This window comes from Phytophthora infestans, genomic scaffold, assembly GCF_000142945.1.
Source record: "Phytophthora infestans T30-4 supercont1.3 genomic scaffold, whole genome shotgun sequence".
In the NCBI taxonomy this organism is placed as follows: domain Eukaryota; phylum Oomycota; class Peronosporomycetes; order Peronosporales; family Peronosporaceae; genus Phytophthora; species Phytophthora infestans.
Genome location: NW_003303756.1, coordinates 3189142 through 3205453, shown reverse-complemented (window position 1 = coordinate 3205453; position 16312 = coordinate 3189142). Strand labels below are relative to the sequence as shown.

Sequence of the window (16312 nt, the reverse complement as noted above, 5' to 3'; positions counted from 1 at the left end):
GTGAAGTTGCTCACTTCAAGAACCGAGCGAGGTTCTGGGGTTTAATGGTTAGTTTTATGTGGCGTTAGCACAAGCAGGCGAGCCGACCTTCAAGGCTGGAAGAGGGGGAGAAACCCTGGACGTCCCTTAGCGGAGGAGCATGGAGAGCGTGGACGCAGCGCTGCGCTACCTGCAGCGGCAGTTTGCGAGCGTTGCTAGTGACGAGACACACTGGAATGAGGAGCGCCAGAAGTTGCAGGCGCAGGTACGCGAGCTTGAGGATCAACGAAGCGAGCAGGAACAGGCCTACAAGGATGCAATGCTACGCGTCAAGATGCTCGAGTTCGCATTGAGACAGGAACGTGGCCGCTACTTGGCGTCTCCGGCTGCAGTTTCTAGCACGGGAGGATCCTCTACCAAACCAAGCACCGAAAGTACTGAGATCTCGCGCGGCGTGACGGTCACGCGCTCCAAGTCTGGACGCACCATCGAGCAGCCATCACCCGCGCCGTCGCCCGCCGGCAGCCCCAGGGCTTACAACATTGGTAGAACAGATATCAAGAACAAGAGCGCATCCAGCACCCCCAAGAACTCACAGGGTAAGGGCATGGAAATCTCGCGGCCGCGCATGATGTCCAGGACGGCGTCGGGACGAGAACCCGAGCGCGAGACGAACAGGACTGTGTCCGGACGGGAAGTGGAGCGTGAGATGAATAGGTCAGCGTCAGGATCAGGACGTGAGGTGGAACGCGAGATGAACAGATCAGCCTCGGGATCCGGACGGGAGGTGGAACGCGTTGAGCGTACGTGCGTCGGTGGAAAATGCTTTGCGCTGCTTCAGCTTATTAAGTGATATTTTTGCTGGGTGTCTAACAGGTACTATTGAGACGACGAAGTCGTTGAAGCCAGCAGTGATCCCGGTTGCACCCAAAGGGTCCTATCGAGCACACAAGTTGAAGCTGAAGCTGTCAGGGCACATGGTACGACACTTATTGCGTCTAGTGCCGTACAATATTCTCAGAAATATGTGTGTATTTTTCTATGTTGTCTGCAGGATGGAGTGCGAGCGCTTGCATTCCACCCAACGGAGCCGTTGTTGGTGTCGGGTAGTGAGGACTGTACAGTGAAGGTGTGGAATTTGTCCAGTGTCGCTAATGGTCCTCCATCGCAGCGAGCAACCGAGGTGGACTCGCTTGTGACTATGCGGACGCACACAAAGAGCGTATTGGCTTTGGCTGTGTTTAGCGCGGAAAACTCCGATTGTCCACCTGGCCGAGCAGGATCATTCGTATCGGCGGGTCGCGATGGAGCGCTGCACCTATTCCAGTTGCCGGGCACAGAAACGGATAAGCCCGAGCCATACACGTACCAGGAGTATGAGGGCATGAAAATGCATTCGATTAAGGATGCTCACGACGATGCAATCTGGGACCTTCACGCACACCCCCTTTCAAACACGTTATTCTCGGCTGGGGCTGACGGCGCTGTCCGAACATGGGGAGTTATGTCAGGTATGCGAGGTTGTACATGCACCATGTTTCGATAGGGGTTTTAACGTGCTCAAACTTCTTTCATTCGATACGATAGAGCTTACGCTCCAGGGTGAACTTCGATGCGCCAGCAAGACCAACACAAACGGGACCGGTAAGCCCTAAGTTTCAAGCACGCGCCGTTTCAAGCCAATATCTAATTGATGATTTCTTTTATCAGGTCCAAACATTAGTGGATCTTTGATGCCGACGTCAGTGCACGCGATGCTTACGGATCCGAAGACGTGTGTGGTTGGGTATACGAATGGATCCATCGCCCAGTTCGACTATGCTACTGAGCGAGTTATTCAGTTGACACGTGCAATTGACGTTGACACGACGGGACGAGGAGGCCAAGTGAATAAGGTACGCGCTCTGGTAGTATATGCTTAGCTCAGCTCTGTTTAGCAACTCACGGTATTTTTGGCGCGTTGCAGCTGAATGTGCACCCAACGATGCCAATCGCTATTGCAGCTCACCAAGACCGAAAAATTCGGTTGTACGACATGCGAGCAGGTAAGACTGGTGTGACGAGAGTGCTGGTGGGGCTTGCTGGAGTCTAACAAGTATATGTGAAATGATATCACAGGCGAGTGCGTCGGCTCTCTTACTGCTCACCAGGATTCTGCTACATCGCTTTCAATCGACGCAGCGGGGTTGTATCTTGCTTCCGGAGGTATGTGTGACTGCTTGCTGCTATGCTCGCCGCTTTCATTCGCTAACTGCTTCTTGCACGACGCTTACAGGTCATGACGGCTCGTTGCGTGTCTGGTCGGTTGGGGACAGACATTGCGTATTTGAGCAAACGGTGGGTGTGATATACGACCTTTAAAGTGTTTTGGCTTGTAGCGATTGACACTGTTTATTCGTGTGGGTGCAGGCACACCGGCCGAAGATGGGCGAAGCCGTGCATTCAGTGACTTACCACCCGTCGCGCAACTTCATCGCGACTGGCGGAGCGGACAGTACAATAAAGATCTTCCAATGAGCTGGGAAACGGCTTTAGAAGGCGATATCACCGCTCGATCTCTGCTGTCGAGCGAGTCACAATTGACCGTGTGATGGCGATAGCTGTGTTTTGTGCACAGCTGACTAGTGGAATAGAACTACACAACTTGATTCTCTTCTGTCTTAACCGTGTAGTAGATGTCGATACAGTCTCACCACTGTTGAAGTTAAACAACATTTCCCCACCTCACCACAAACGGTAAAAGCGAAGTATAAGCATACAAAGGCCCGCTCCCTCAGCCTTTCAGCGAGAGTGCGATGACGATGTATTAATTATTTCTTCAAGATGATGGCAAAGAGCGATCCCTCGCAGTACGGCTAGACCGAACACACTACCTAGTCAAACTAGACAGCTTAGATCACGCCAATGCGGTTGGCCACGTCCAGAGCGTCGTAGTCAGCGGTCAGGCGAACGTACGCCTTCTTCTGGCCATCGGGTCTACAACAAAGAAAATAAACCACATAGTCAGCACATTGCTCTGAATATCGCCCAACCAGCAATGTCGGACGGAGAGCGGCGTTTATAGCCGCCCCTAGAGACCACGCCACCGCACTTCCCTATCAGGACTACGGCCAGACGTGCAGCATCTCAAGGGGGTTCTATGGTCTCTCCGCCCTGCAACTTCGAAGCTCGACGCGATGTGGTGTACCTGATAAGCGTGTTGACCTTGGCGACCTTGATGTCGTACAGCTGCTTGACGGCGTCCTTGATCTGGCGCTTGTTGGCCAGAAGGTCCACCAGGAAGACGAGCGTGTTGTTGTCCTCAATCTTCTTCATGGCCGACTCGGTGGTGAGCGGGGCCTTGATGATGCGGTACTTGTCGAGCTTGTTGCGCGACGGCACGGCCTTGCGGGCGTACAGGGGAGCGCGGGCCAGCCTCAGGGTCTTGGGCTTGTAGAAGTGCACCTTGGTGCGGATCTTCAGCACCTTGCCGTGCGAGCCCTTGATGACCTTCTTGGACAGCTTGGCAGCCGCCTTGCCGGCCGCCGTCTTGGGGGTGTTCGTGACCTTCGCCATCTCTGCTTTTTTGCCTCTTTGAGAAATGATCGACAACGCTTCAGTATCGGCTCTAACGTGGACCGTGAGCCAATGGTTCGCATTAGAGCTTTAGCCAATAGCATGAGAGACAATAATCGAACTTAGATGGAATTTGATGTTTAATTGGTGTGCCAGGAGCTGGCTGCATCAAAGGTACCTTGACTGTAGCATGTATCACAGCTATTTTGCGCCGTAAGTCTTAGGACGACACCAGCACCAGCGCTATCGAGCACTCGATTCTTGTTGAAATGAATTCATTCCGACAAACTCACCATCGAGAGCAAGCGAGGTTCTCTGTGGTCATTATGTGCGGCGCTGCTTGGCTGACATTAGCGACTATCGGAGCTGTAGTCACTTCAACTGCTTCAACTTCGTCGATTGACTTACTCAACATGGCTGAAATCACTTATAAAAAATCGACAATCAATGAGAATAACACGGTTGAGATTACTGTGCGCCATATTTTGCACTTCTCGGACGTGCACCTTAACATCTCCAAGTCACTGAACGCCAGCGACTCGGCTCAGATCCCCGTCGCCTATGGTGATGACGCACCAATACGTTTGTTGGTGTCAGCGCTAGACTACGCCAAGACGCTGCTACCAGATCCAGACTTCTTCCTCTACACTGGGGACCATGCGGTGCATGGAGAATTGTCGAACGAATACCTCACTGAAGCTGTCGAGGAGAACGTCGAGACCATGGCCAAGTATTACTCGACGGAAGACAATGCCACGACGCTCGACATCACGGCGATCATTGGCAATGCTGACACAAGTGCGTGTGGAGTTTGAGTCGGGGTGAGGTTGAGTAGTAAAGTGCTAACGGATTACTGGCTGTGTGACTCTGTGTAGGTCCTGACTACACCATGAACGTGACAGACCCCGAGACGGAGGAGAATCCGATGATCTCATTAATTTCCGGGGCTTGGAACAATACGATGTCCAGGTCTAACCTCGATTGGTTCAACCGCCGTGGATACTTAGCGTATGCCCTGGACGATAATCTTATCGTGATCACACTGAACACACTTCCGTACTCGGTGAGTTTCTTCGGTTTTGAAACTTCTACTTCACAATAGTTAACATTCCGTTTCGTTCTCGTAGCCAAGTCATCAACCAGATACGTCAAACTTGCCCGATCCGTTCGGGCAGTTCGCGTGGCTGAATGCCTCGCTGTTCGAATTGCGAGATGCTGGCAAGTTAGCCTACATCGTTGGTCACATCCCGCCTATTATTGACTCGTATGCTGGAGCACCTATGTGGAACGAGACGTACATCAAGACGTACAAGCAGATCGTCAGTCAATACACCGATATCATTAAGGCACAATTCTTCGGCCATGTGCACAGTATCGAGTTCCGACTGCCTCTTTCCAGCAGTTTGAGTACGCAATTCCAACAGAACGGAGTGACGGTGGATGATAATTATGAGGACAGCTCGAAACTCGTGCCGCTGTTTATGACGGCGGCAATTTCTCCGTTGTTCTTTAACAATCCAGCTTTCATGGTCTGGGATTTTAACTCCACGACGTATGACATTCTCGACTTAACAGTTTACGGTGGCAACATCTCAGAAGCTACACAGAAGGTAGGTTGGAAGTCACTTTTCCAAGCAAGCACGGAGTATGGCGTCAGTTCATTGAGCACATCGGAGATTACCAGATTTGTGGAGCGTGCAGCAGCGGACGCACAACTGTTGGAACAATATTACTTCAACTCGAAGGCTCAATCGCGTCTCCAATCATCATGTTTGGATGCTGCCTGCCAAGCGGAGTGGTTGTGCTCTCTGTATTGGTGGTCTACAGTGGCAGATTTCACCTCCTGTGTGACGTCCACCAAGGCAGCGAAGTCGAAGGAGCCTTCTGCTATCAAGCGCTCGATATCTTCTTCGGCTGGGTCGCTGTTGTTCGCGTCGGCTGCCATTATTTTGGGAGGGATAGTCGCGACTGCAGCTTTTGTATTGGTTGCTTCCAGAGTTTGTCGCCGTGGAGGTGACCAGGCTGCTACAAAGCTCTTACAACGCCAACGCGTCCACTTTGCAGCAGTGGTATAACAAAGTGATGCAACACAAATTTGAAAAAAAAGAAATCTACATGTTGATCGCTTCGGCAGACTAATAAACTTCGAAGTAAATGTTTTGCACAGTAGAAAAAAGTCTTAAACGACAACAGCAACGCTGCTGCTGTAATCTGGTCGCTTCTTAAAGGTTGAGCAATACTAAGCACACTGTATTATCCTAAAAACATCGGCTGTCGAACTGAAAACGTTCTTTCACGAATGTTTTAAAAAAATTATTTTCACGTTTGAAATTGAAAATCTGTCCAAAAAAAATCGGCATTTTTAAATAAAACGCTTTTTAAAAACGTTAAATAGCGTCTCTCTCAAACAAAAATTCAGCACGCATCGACACTGTGCCAACTTTTTACATGTATTGTGGAGAATAGTAAAAGTGTTGCCGTATTGTTTAATATTTGATAAAAAAAGTTAAGCATGACGGTTGATGAAATCGAGGTGGATACGGGAGCGAACGTACCCGCGGAAGTTGACCAACTACGCCAGAAAGTTTGGAAGACTCGGCAACTGCTAGATGGTAAAGGTAATGCGCTACCACCAGCAGCGCGCGGTGTCAAGTGTAGTATCGATGGTGGCGACGCAAAACTGATTACTCCGAGGGTGCGGAAGGTAGTACCCCAATTCCGCGGAAATATATCAGATTTGATTTGGGGTATGTTGCGAGCCAAGATCATCAGCTTCTCGACACCACCATGGGCTTCACCTGTGGTGATCATTAACAAGAAGAACTGGGAGGATATACGCTTGTGTATTGACTATCGACTGGTTAATGGTCTGACTAGGCTGATGGTGTATCCCGATGCCTCTAATCAACGAACTGTTGGAAGATTTGGACAAAGTACTGTGGTACTCCTCTTTGGAGCTTAAAATAAAATTAAATTAGATAAGTACTATTTTAAAAGAATCTTGAGCCGATATTAGTTCTTGGTAAAAAAAAACGGACTGAAATAGCTTACATGTATCACTATTATTTTATGTGTACAGTAGAAGCACAGAAGCGCTCTTCGCCAACGATTTGATTGTATCGAAGATGAGGCCCGACCAACGGTATTAATCACCTTTTTCCAATATCTTCGTTTAATTTAAGAAAATTTAGTGTGGCAGACAAATTTTCTTTTAAAGAAAATTAATTTGCTGGAGCTTACTTAAGTACTTCGAAGTTCTTCTTAAAAGTAAGTTACAGCGAGTTATTTTTTTTGAAAAGGCTAAGCTTTCTACTGTATTACCCAAAAGAGATCATCTATGTAAAATGGAGAAAAAACGACACATCATACATACGCCAGTTAGCCAGCAGTGCTACCCAGCACTGCGTTGTTGTCGCTTCCGTGCAGATCCACGGTCCATTCACGCGAGTCATGGACGAGACTCGCCGAATTTGGCTGTGCTTGCAGAGCTTGCTGTTGCTGTCAGGAACACCATCGGAAGTTACATTACCAACTGTACATTTGCATTCTTGGAGTTTGATATACTTTACATGTACAGCGAAAACGGTGACGGTCTGCAGCGGGTCACACGTAGGGGAAGGAAGAGCGCATTGGCGAGATTCAGAGACTCTGGAACAGAGTACATGTACAGTACACGGCACAGCGATGCAAGCTGCTGCAGCGGGGAAGGTGATGGGATACATTGCTGTACCGGTACGGTATCCTAATTGGTGATCAACACAATTCTTCGCTAAAGAAGTACATGTACATTGGCTTGACTTCGCACAATCAACCTCGCGACTCGCTATTCGCGAGCGTTTCATGATGCGATGCTGTTGAGCTTCATGAGCAATCGTAGCAACGTTGTCTTCGTAGGAGCGGTACTGTCCTGTGCAGTACATGTATTTTACCTAGCTACAGTACAGGTCCAAATCCGCTTTTGGCTAGCGACGTAATTATTGTGTTAACTTCAACAATGATGCCTGGCGTTTTTGTCTTCATTGTGGCAAAGCCACAGATCATTTTGAAACAGCATTTGTTGGGACACCCCGTTCTCAGCCGACACCATCGTGCTTTGCAGCACCATTTCGCTAGGTATGCACGTTAATTCCCGGGGCTTGACAGCGACGACGAGGCACTTGGGTACATGAACCGACGACTTCGACTAGCAGCTGCAACCAGCTGCGGTTGAAAACTAGATCCTCGACCACGCTCGCACACATCAATGTTTACAACGCAAGACTGTAGAAGGTAGAAGGGACCTTGGTAAGCAGACAGCGGAATTGACGATGATACTGTAAATTTAACAGTAAACTCACGTGCGAATGATGCCGTTGATGCTTTGTTAATCCAAACTTGATGAGACGCCTTGCACACTTCTAGTCCCTTCTCATAGCCCTTCAGTCAACTCGATGCGTGGCCCGTATATTCCGACCGACTTGAGAGAGGTCCAGAACTTCACTCACTCTGCTTTTCGCGAAGCTTTATCAAAGAACTTGAGACGCCGACTGCAGTTAATTACCATGGAACCGCCCCCGACTGGTCTCCCCCAGCTTTCATCCTATCTCCCAACGTCTTCTTCCGACATACGTTCCTCTAGCATGACCACCACCGGCATCAACGGTAGCATGGGAGCCAAGAAGCGACGCAACAGTATAGAAGACGCCTTTATTCCAAATTCCTTAACTCCTCACCACCGCCAGGACGAGCGGCTCAAGAGAAAACAGACCCCTTTAGAGGTCTCGGTAGACGTCGAAGACAAAGGGTCAAAAGCTGTGTCATTTTCGCGACTCAACAGTATCTATCAAGCTGAAGAACAGGTCATGTCCAAGGGGTTGTCATTTTCGTCTACAGAGCCCACGCAAGATGGTGATATAACAAACATCGACACAACCAGTTATTTCGCGTCACAGCCAGCTACCCCACGTCGCGAACGTACCTCCAGGTATTTGAGCGAGAGTGACCGCCGAGAGATCATCACGCGAATCGATGGTGGCGAAAAGCAGGTAGCGTTGGCAAGGGAATTCTGTGTAAGCCGCGCTGCAATTTGCAACCTCTACAAAAATCGATGGGAGGTGCTCACACGAGGAAGTCGTAGCTCCGAGTCAAAACACCCGAGATCAAATAAGAGGTCGCGCAGCAGGAGACCGAGCCCACGGCTCACGTCGCAGCCACCGGCCACCGAGATTAGCTCAGCTATACCTGCACCGATTACGGTATACCCAGACGTATCCACGATATCAATTGGTACGGATGGGACTCCGCGCGATAGCAAAGAGTCAAGCACAGAGAAATTTAACATATACCGGCAAATGCACGAAGAGGAACCACAACGAGATAGAAGCATACTATCGACTGCAACTCAGGCAGACTTCGTCCAAGGGGCCCATTCCGGACACTACCAAGCATCATCCAACCAGCGGTCTCCAGTTGAGGAAACAGTGAGCAGCCCTGTTGCATCACGGCCGTTCCTCGTCCACGAGGCTTCGGCGTACTCGTATCCGTGCAGAAACTTAATTGCTGCTTTGAGAGACGAAAGCATCAGCGCGGGAATGTTTCAGCAACGGGCCACACGGCTGCTACGGCTTTTGATCGAAGAGGCACTTACGTGCTTGCCTCACGACCACGTCCAGATTAAGAACCGATTCGGAGACGTGTGCTACGCAACCACAGCTCTGGATGAGCGAGACGTCTGTGGCATATCAATGGAGGATAAGGGCATGGTACTACTGCGTGCCTTCTCCACCATCAGCCCGACGTCACCCACTGGTGTAGTTTCAATAAACCCCAGAACAGCAGAAGACAAGAACAGCGACGAGGAGGGGCTGGCTACCATTCATGCGCAGCTACCCCCTGTTAGCCCTCACCAGGTCGTACTACTACTTGACGTGCAGTGTGCCACAGGAAACGAGGCATGTGCGGTGTTGTACCATCTAATTCACGAGAAGCAGATACCCGCTAAGAGCATTAACTTTGTGACGATCATCAGCTCGTTTGAGGGTCTTCAGACTGTATACCGACACTTTCCAGGTGAGTACTGAGCTCTTGTTGTGTTGTGGCACGACGAATTTCCTCGGACTAATTTTTTTCTTTGTTTTGCACAGACGTCACGCTGATCACTGCTCAAGTGGACACCGTTCTCGACGCAGACCAACGCATCCGACCGGGGATTGGCGACTTCACGCAGCGGTTCTGGAACGTTCACTTCGACGCCAGCGCCTTTTAAGGTCATAAGCTGTTTTTCTTTCAAAGGTTATTGTGCAACTCATGGACTCCAAAATAGCCGAAAAAACATTCCTTAACTGTACCAATGACCTACAGTACACCGTTCAGTCATGCGACGCTCGTTAATGCACCTTTGTAACGGCACCTTCAGCACCTTTCCTGTCTAATCGGATCGATAAATTACGAGATCAGCACCTTGCTATTTCTGCTTCGGCACCTTTCCCCTCAAACCGAATAATATATAACCACCACTCACGTAATATATCATGCGATCCAGCCTCCACATGAACCGGTTCGCACGGTTACGCTCGGAGTCATTGCCAGTTCAGTTGGCGAAACGACGCAGATACACAAAGTCAATAACGCGACGGAGCAAGAGCATCGAGCGAGGTGCCGGAGGACACGCCGCGCAGACCATGCACACTGAAAACGTGAGCAGCGAATGCTTGCAACCGCAGGAAGCTTCTTCAATGCTTCTATGGAGCCGGATTTCAGAGCTTGAGGAGCTTCAGCTCAATCTGAACAAGATGGAGGATCTTCTCGTGGCGCTGGTGGAGCTTCATGGAGATATTGCGGCAACTGTAGGCGATAATATGAGAGATGCGGTGACGACAGCAACAGAAGGAAAGGAGCTCCGTCACAACGTGAATGTTTCATTCTCTACAGTATTAAGTGATGTTATTCGTAAAAAGAAGACATAGTTTAATTCATTTATACATGAATGATGTACTCAGCAGCTCTTGAACGCTGTCTTCACCTTCTTCCGAATGTCTAATAGCTGCGCCCAGCCCTCGTTATCTCTAGTTGCATCGCCAGTTGACTTATGCAGCATTGTCCACAGTAGGCGCAGTCTCATTTGAGCCAAATCACTGTCTGAAATCGAGCTACATGCCTTCAGCGATCGCACGCGAGTCACGTAGCTATAGGCCTGCGCAATGCACATAATACCACAACTTACACTGTCTACTTGCTTGGGGGTCGTAGCCGGAACTGCAACAATTTCAGGTAACGAGCACGGAGAGGTCATGGGCGCTGCACCATCATCATTTGGCCTAGTTGTTGTGACTGCTTTGCTGTCCCCCGAGTTAATCTGGCGTTTTGTTGTCACCAGAATAGACACCCACTTGCGCAACTTCTCTCTGTCTTGATCTCGATCAAACCATTGTTGAAGTAGTGGAAGCGTGAACGATATCCACTTTGCTTGACACACATCTAAGTTAGACGCCACGCCTAATGGATCGTAGAAAGTTACCCATATCTTGTGCTTGGACGTATCCGGATCGGCCATCTGAATCTTCACAATTTGAATAATCCAGTGCTTCAAGGCAGCCATGTGAATAGGCACCAGCACGTAGTTGCATGACGCCAAAGAGAAGTCTGGAACGAATCTCTTCTCGTTAGTAACGGAGATAGCGTCGATAGCGTAGCAGGTTTTGCAGTACGTTGACACATGCCAGAGCGCTGCATCCATCACGGCGTCATTAAGACGCTTGCTTCTCGCTAACTTGCCCACTATATGGCGAAGTGTTGAAGTAACACTGCGTCCTGCAGGCCCTGAAGATATGACAAACGTCCGAGACAATGGCGACTGGCGAAATAGTTGCGCAACTTCACGTGACAACACTGCAGGTGACGCCGGTGCCTCCTTCAAAAAATGATGCTTCATCGGTGTCATACTACTCCACCCTCCACGCAACCATGCTAGATCCATTCGATAATCATCAACAGCCTTCATGGACGCGTAATAGTTTTTCACAAGTCGTACGTAATTCCTACAATAACCATAGACACAGGTCAGAGCCGTCAAGTAGATAAACATACTATCAAAACTTACATGGAGAAGCCGCCCATTTCAGAAGCCACAAATGCCGCTGGAACCACATCGTCTTGCGAAGCATCTGAATCTTCTGTTTCGGTCTGCTTTGAAGTCCAATGAAGTAGTGCAGTATTCACACGCTCCAACAACTCCACTGGAATGACAAAATTGGCATTATTAATGACTTCACTTGCCCTCTTTTGAAGAACCGTTGGAGATCTTGAGAGCAGGAAACTCTTGTTGTAACAAACCGGGTAATTTGAAGCTATTTTTCCGACGTAATCAACGTCAGGCGTAGTGTCAATCCACTTCAAGAAGTCTTCAAGATCAACAGGACAATCGGTTCGACACTCGGCGATTGCCCACTTGCTGCCCTTTTTAGTGTTTCTCGACCGTGAACTGGATGCTTCAGGTAATCGCAGAGCTTGCATGTTGTCTATAGCACCCGCCAGCTCCAAAAGAAACCCCGGCTGCGCCAATAGAGATGCTGTAGACGTTGCTGAATGAACACTTGGCTGCCGTTGCAACACCTCTTGTGATTGCTCGCTGATAGTCAGGTCCGGCAGGGATGTCTGGGATGGGTTTGTTAAGCAACACGACGGCAGATCGTCTCCATCGAGTCCCTGTATCACGGGAGAGCTCGCGTTGTCCTTCGGAGGCTCATAAATATCGGCTTCTTCCAAAGTACGAACGGGAAGTTGCGCGTTATTCATGATACCAACGCCTTCACATGCCATCTCGTATTCCAGGCCCATCGCATCGGACTCGTCGTCCGATTCACCCGCATCTGAGAGAGAGTCTCGGTCCAAGCTCCACTTCTTCTTGAAGGTTCTTACTGTTGCGCGAAGATCGGCAAATGTTTCGTAGAACTTAGCAGACGGGAGGCTCTGAAGACTGTCAGCTAACGGCATAACTTCCGCTCTAACCACGTTGTACTTCTCGCAGTCAGAGAGTACGGTCTCATCACTGGTCTCACCCTTCTTCAGCTTCAAAAAAGCAATCCGTTTCTTCGAAGCAAGCATGATACTCGACGCAGGCGTGTGTGATGCATTTCCTGTAATTCTTGTAACCTCTCGTAAATGCCCCATTGTCGACTCTACAAATGGCAATGTTGCCGATGCTTCCTTCATCGACCAGCACGCGTGAAGTTGGGCAACTTCAAAAACATTGTCGCTTCTGAAGGTCGTTAAGACACTACACAGGTGCTTGCAAGGAAGCCGTAACGACGAGAAGAAAATACAATCGCAACTGGGTTGACCAGAAGTTCGCCATGTCACTCGAACACAGCTGCCTTCCGAAGTAGCCATTGTGAAGACGTCATGACCTCCGTCCTGCTCACAACTCCATTCCCAATTCGCACCATTCAGCTTGTACCTCTCCCATTGCTGTTGCACCTTCCTCAGCGTGTACGGGCTCAGAACTGTAGCGATGCGGTGCAACGCAGCCGGTAGCGGGTCCGTCACAGGAGGGCACACATCAAACAGATTTATCGCCGTCGAAAAATCACGCAAAACACTGAGTTGGTGTTAAATTATCACTCGAACGCATCGGTCGATGCTAGTTTTTTTTCCCAGCAGCTGCTTTAACTGGTTCCACCCAGCCTCCACCCGGTTTGTAGTAGTGCTATTCGCCGAGTAGCATCGTCGACGCCCATAGTTCGCCCACATACTGCTACAGGCTGACCAGTTTCGTGCAAAGTACTCAGCAAACCCTGGCGCAGCCTTCTTTGTTCTCTGTTCGAACAGCTTCAACCTGCTCTGGAACTGTTCCTTCGTCGGGACGTAAACCATTTGTTTAAACAGCTCTTCGATTTCATCGCGATACTTGGGCAGCACAAAGTACTTCTTGCCGGCAATCATTCTCTTCACATAACGCTGTGCATGAAATTGGCAAAGCAAAAATCTAGTAGCACTGTTGTTAGTATTATTATTATACAAAACCAACAGACTCACAGCCGCCTGCGGAAAACACCTCGCGTAACGTAGACCACTCTGTGAAGTCTTTGTCAATGATGAGACTTTCCAATCGACCCCCACGATGGGTTCTTCGTCTTGAACCACTGAAGCACAGCTAACAGAGACTCCTTTTGTTGATTCAGACACAGGTAATCTAGCACAGATACGCCGCGTCCGGTTGCTACGGTGGCATTAAGAGTACCTGAACAGCACCAAACAAGTATCTCGTAAGCTACAAAAAAACCTGCACCAAGTTGCGCACCTTCGGTAGAAGTTGTGCAACATCAGCACGTACCGACGTAGAAGCTGAGATTTGTACAATTGTGCGTCCAGTCCAGCGACAGCGTATCGCCCCAGCGAGCGAAGATATCACGCTGCGCTTTCGTCTGCATCACAATTCCGATAGTCTGATCGTATTCGCCTTGCAGCAGCACGCATTCATCTCCCTGTGTGGAAGCAAATTCAGACAGCACACCGTTTAAGCGCTTCTCCGCACTGCTGTGCCCGAGACGAGCATTCATGAGGTTACGCACTTGTTGCGTAGAGATTGGAAGACCTGTGTCGTATTCCAGCAGCGGTACACGTTACGAATGGCTACCAACAGCTGTAAGCAAGATAATAGGACGTACCAGTCGTGTCAGCAACATAGCTGGCTATTTGCTTAGTGTCCGTGTTGGTCTGCCCGAATGCGTCCAGCATGGACAACACTGACTCGCTCAACAGGTCCTTGCACTGCTTCAAAGCAGTATAAAGCGTCTCGGTGTTGACATGGTTGTGGCACGTGTTCTACAAATACACAATAACGAGGATTTATATTAGTTTGACATGTACATACGGAATAGTAATATACTGGACAAAAAAACAAAAGAAATGATAAAACCAACCTCACTTGTTACTGTAATGGTCCAGTTAGAACTACTTGAAAAGTCACCACTACTAGCACGAATAACAGCGACGCGAAACATTGCTTTGCATGCGCGATATCGTTCCTTCCGCTTAGCCCGTTTTCCAGTCGACCGAGACTTCTGCTTGCAGCCGAGAGTGCAAACGTATTTGCGAAACGCGTAGCCAAATGATTCAGGGGCCTGGCGCTCTGGGTGATTTATCTTTGACTTATTGTACCCTTTCGTAGTCTGGCAGTCTCTCGTGCGATAGACAACAAGATGTTGCCTTTCAAACTGCTCCCAAAACGAAAAGAAATCCGGCCACGACGCAAAAGTCCTTCCGACAATACTCGGAACAGGAACATAAGAAGGATCTAAAGCATTAATAAACGTAAACAGCATTAGCGACAAACTCTCTAGCTTCAGTTCCATTTCACGTATTCCTTACCCGTAGCTTTTGACGCAGATGACGGTTGTGTCGACTCTAACAGTTCGCTGTCGTCGCTGGAGTCGTCTGCGTGCTCGAGAGGGGAAGTCCTTCGCTTCTTCTTGAGTGGAGGCATCGGCGGAGGTGGCAGGAGGCTCTGGGAAGCTCCGGCGGCGGGTTGGCGGGAAGCTCTGGCGGCGGTTGGCAGGAAGCTCGCAAATTTTGAACTGAGGGGGATTTTCAGCGCCTGGTTCGGTTCCACGGTTACGGTTCGTTTTTAAATTACCGTAATTTAAGTTGCGCAACTTTTTTTTTGAAGGTGCATTAACAGGTTCGGTCATGCGACCTAAATAGTCGTACATCGTACGTAGTCGATAGTATACGGTACTCACACCACAATTACTCATGTACCATCGTTGTAGTCATTCATCGGCAACTCTAACAGCGTTCAGTGTCAAATTTACGATGACCAGCGAATCCAAGAGAAACCTTCAGCAAGTCGTGCCAATTCGCGACCGTGTCCGTTGCATCGAATGGATGGAGCTCGACCACGCACTACATGGAAGGAAAGGGTTAATGGGCCGGACTGTCGATTTCTTTCCCAGCCTTTTCCGCTCGGCAGACCGAATCATCAACATGAACAAGGCTCGCGACTGGTGGGATAAGCGCAAGACGACAGTAGCAAAGCTCGAGGACCCCCAACAACGTAAATATGCAACAGCACGTCAACGAATTCGACATCAGTTCGTGATAAAAGCTTTAAGTGGGAGAGGTCAAAAGCTCAGTGATCACTGGCAGTGGCTTTATCCCAAACTGCTAACGGAATTTCAACGCTTACGACGCGCTGGTTGCAAGATGTCAACCTCCCTCATCTCAGAGATCGCAATCGTACTAATTGAGGACAGCGATCACACCATTCACAACACTCGATTTACTGTGAAAGGTAAGCTTTTTACTAGCATGATTACTCCGCGCAGAGTACAGGATTTCCTTGAGCGCAACAACATCGTCTATCGTCGACACAAGGGAAAGAAGCAAGTCAGTGAAGATAAGCAGATAGAGATCGATCGGTCGATTGCTGTTCACCTCGGACGATTGAAGCGTCAATTCGAGGAAGGAACACTGGATCCCAACCAGCAGTACAATATGGACGAAAGTCATTTTGTAATTGACCTCGACGACGGTAAAACTCTTGACTTTGTGGGGGCTAATACTGTGAAGTACAGGAGCATCGTATCTGGTAAGCTGCTATCGTACCAGTTTCTATCATCTAAATTGAAGCTAACATTGTACATGAGTAGGCCGTGAGGGAATCACAATGTGCGTGTTAGTGAAAGGTGGATCGGACGCCCGCATAATGTGCCCGATGTTGATCTTCAAGAACAAAAGCTCTAGTTATCCAATCCAAGGGTTATCTGACAGCGTAAAGGGCGTCTGCTACAGATCATCTGCA

At 49.2% G+C, this 16312-nt stretch overlaps 5 protein-coding genes across 5 annotated transcripts; 3 read left to right on the top strand and 2 right to left on the bottom strand.

Moving 5' to 3' along the window:
* Window positions 1-139: 139 nt before the first annotated feature.
* On the top strand, window positions 140-2632 carry PITG_02695 (striatin-3 family protein; the record flags this gene model as incomplete). The annotated part of the gene is made up of 9 exons (XM_002907553.1): window positions 140-782; window positions 856-959; window positions 1034-1490; window positions 1567-1623; window positions 1690-1874; window positions 1946-2024; window positions 2098-2184; window positions 2255-2316; window positions 2389-2632. 9 exons carry the CDS (start codon window positions 140-142, stop codon window positions 2494-2496), a joined length of 1782 nt encoding a protein of 593 aa, XP_002907599.1.
* Window positions 2633-2727: 95 nt separating this feature from the next.
* On the bottom strand, window positions 2728-3557 carry PITG_02694 (60S ribosomal protein L23a; the record flags this gene model as incomplete). Its single annotated transcript, XM_002907552.1, has 2 exons — window positions 2728-2955; window positions 3167-3557. 2 exons carry the CDS (start codon window positions 3532-3534, stop codon window positions 2871-2873), a joined length of 453 nt encoding a protein of 150 aa, XP_002907598.1.
* Window positions 3558-3947: 390 nt separating this feature from the next.
* On the top strand, window positions 3948-5199 carry PITG_02693 (sphingomyelinase phosphodiesterase, putative; the record flags this gene model as incomplete). Its single annotated transcript, XM_002907551.1, has 4 exons — window positions 3948-4338; window positions 4410-4597; window positions 4662-5115; window positions 5174-5199. 4 exons carry the CDS (start codon window positions 3948-3950, stop codon window positions 5197-5199), a joined length of 1059 nt encoding a protein of 352 aa, XP_002907597.1.
* A 2876-nt stretch (window positions 5200-8075) lies between these two features.
* On the top strand, window positions 8076-9778 carry PITG_02692 (uncharacterized protein; the record flags this gene model as incomplete). Its single annotated transcript, XM_002907550.1, has 3 exons — window positions 8076-8830; window positions 8999-9582; window positions 9657-9778. 3 exons carry the CDS (start codon window positions 8076-8078, stop codon window positions 9776-9778), a joined length of 1461 nt encoding a protein of 486 aa, XP_002907596.1.
* Window positions 9779-10661: 883 nt separating this feature from the next.
* Window positions 10662-14995, bottom strand: PITG_02691 (uncharacterized protein; the record flags this gene model as incomplete). Its single annotated transcript, XM_002907549.1, has 11 exons — window positions 10662-10697; window positions 10736-11549; window positions 11612-12647; window positions 12954-13108; window positions 13304-13495; window positions 13565-13652; window positions 13844-14046; window positions 14082-14142; window positions 14178-14334; window positions 14433-14806; window positions 14881-14995. 11 exons carry the CDS (start codon window positions 14993-14995, stop codon window positions 10662-10664), a joined length of 3231 nt encoding a protein of 1076 aa, XP_002907595.1.
* Window positions 14996-16312: the final 1317 nt, after the last annotated feature.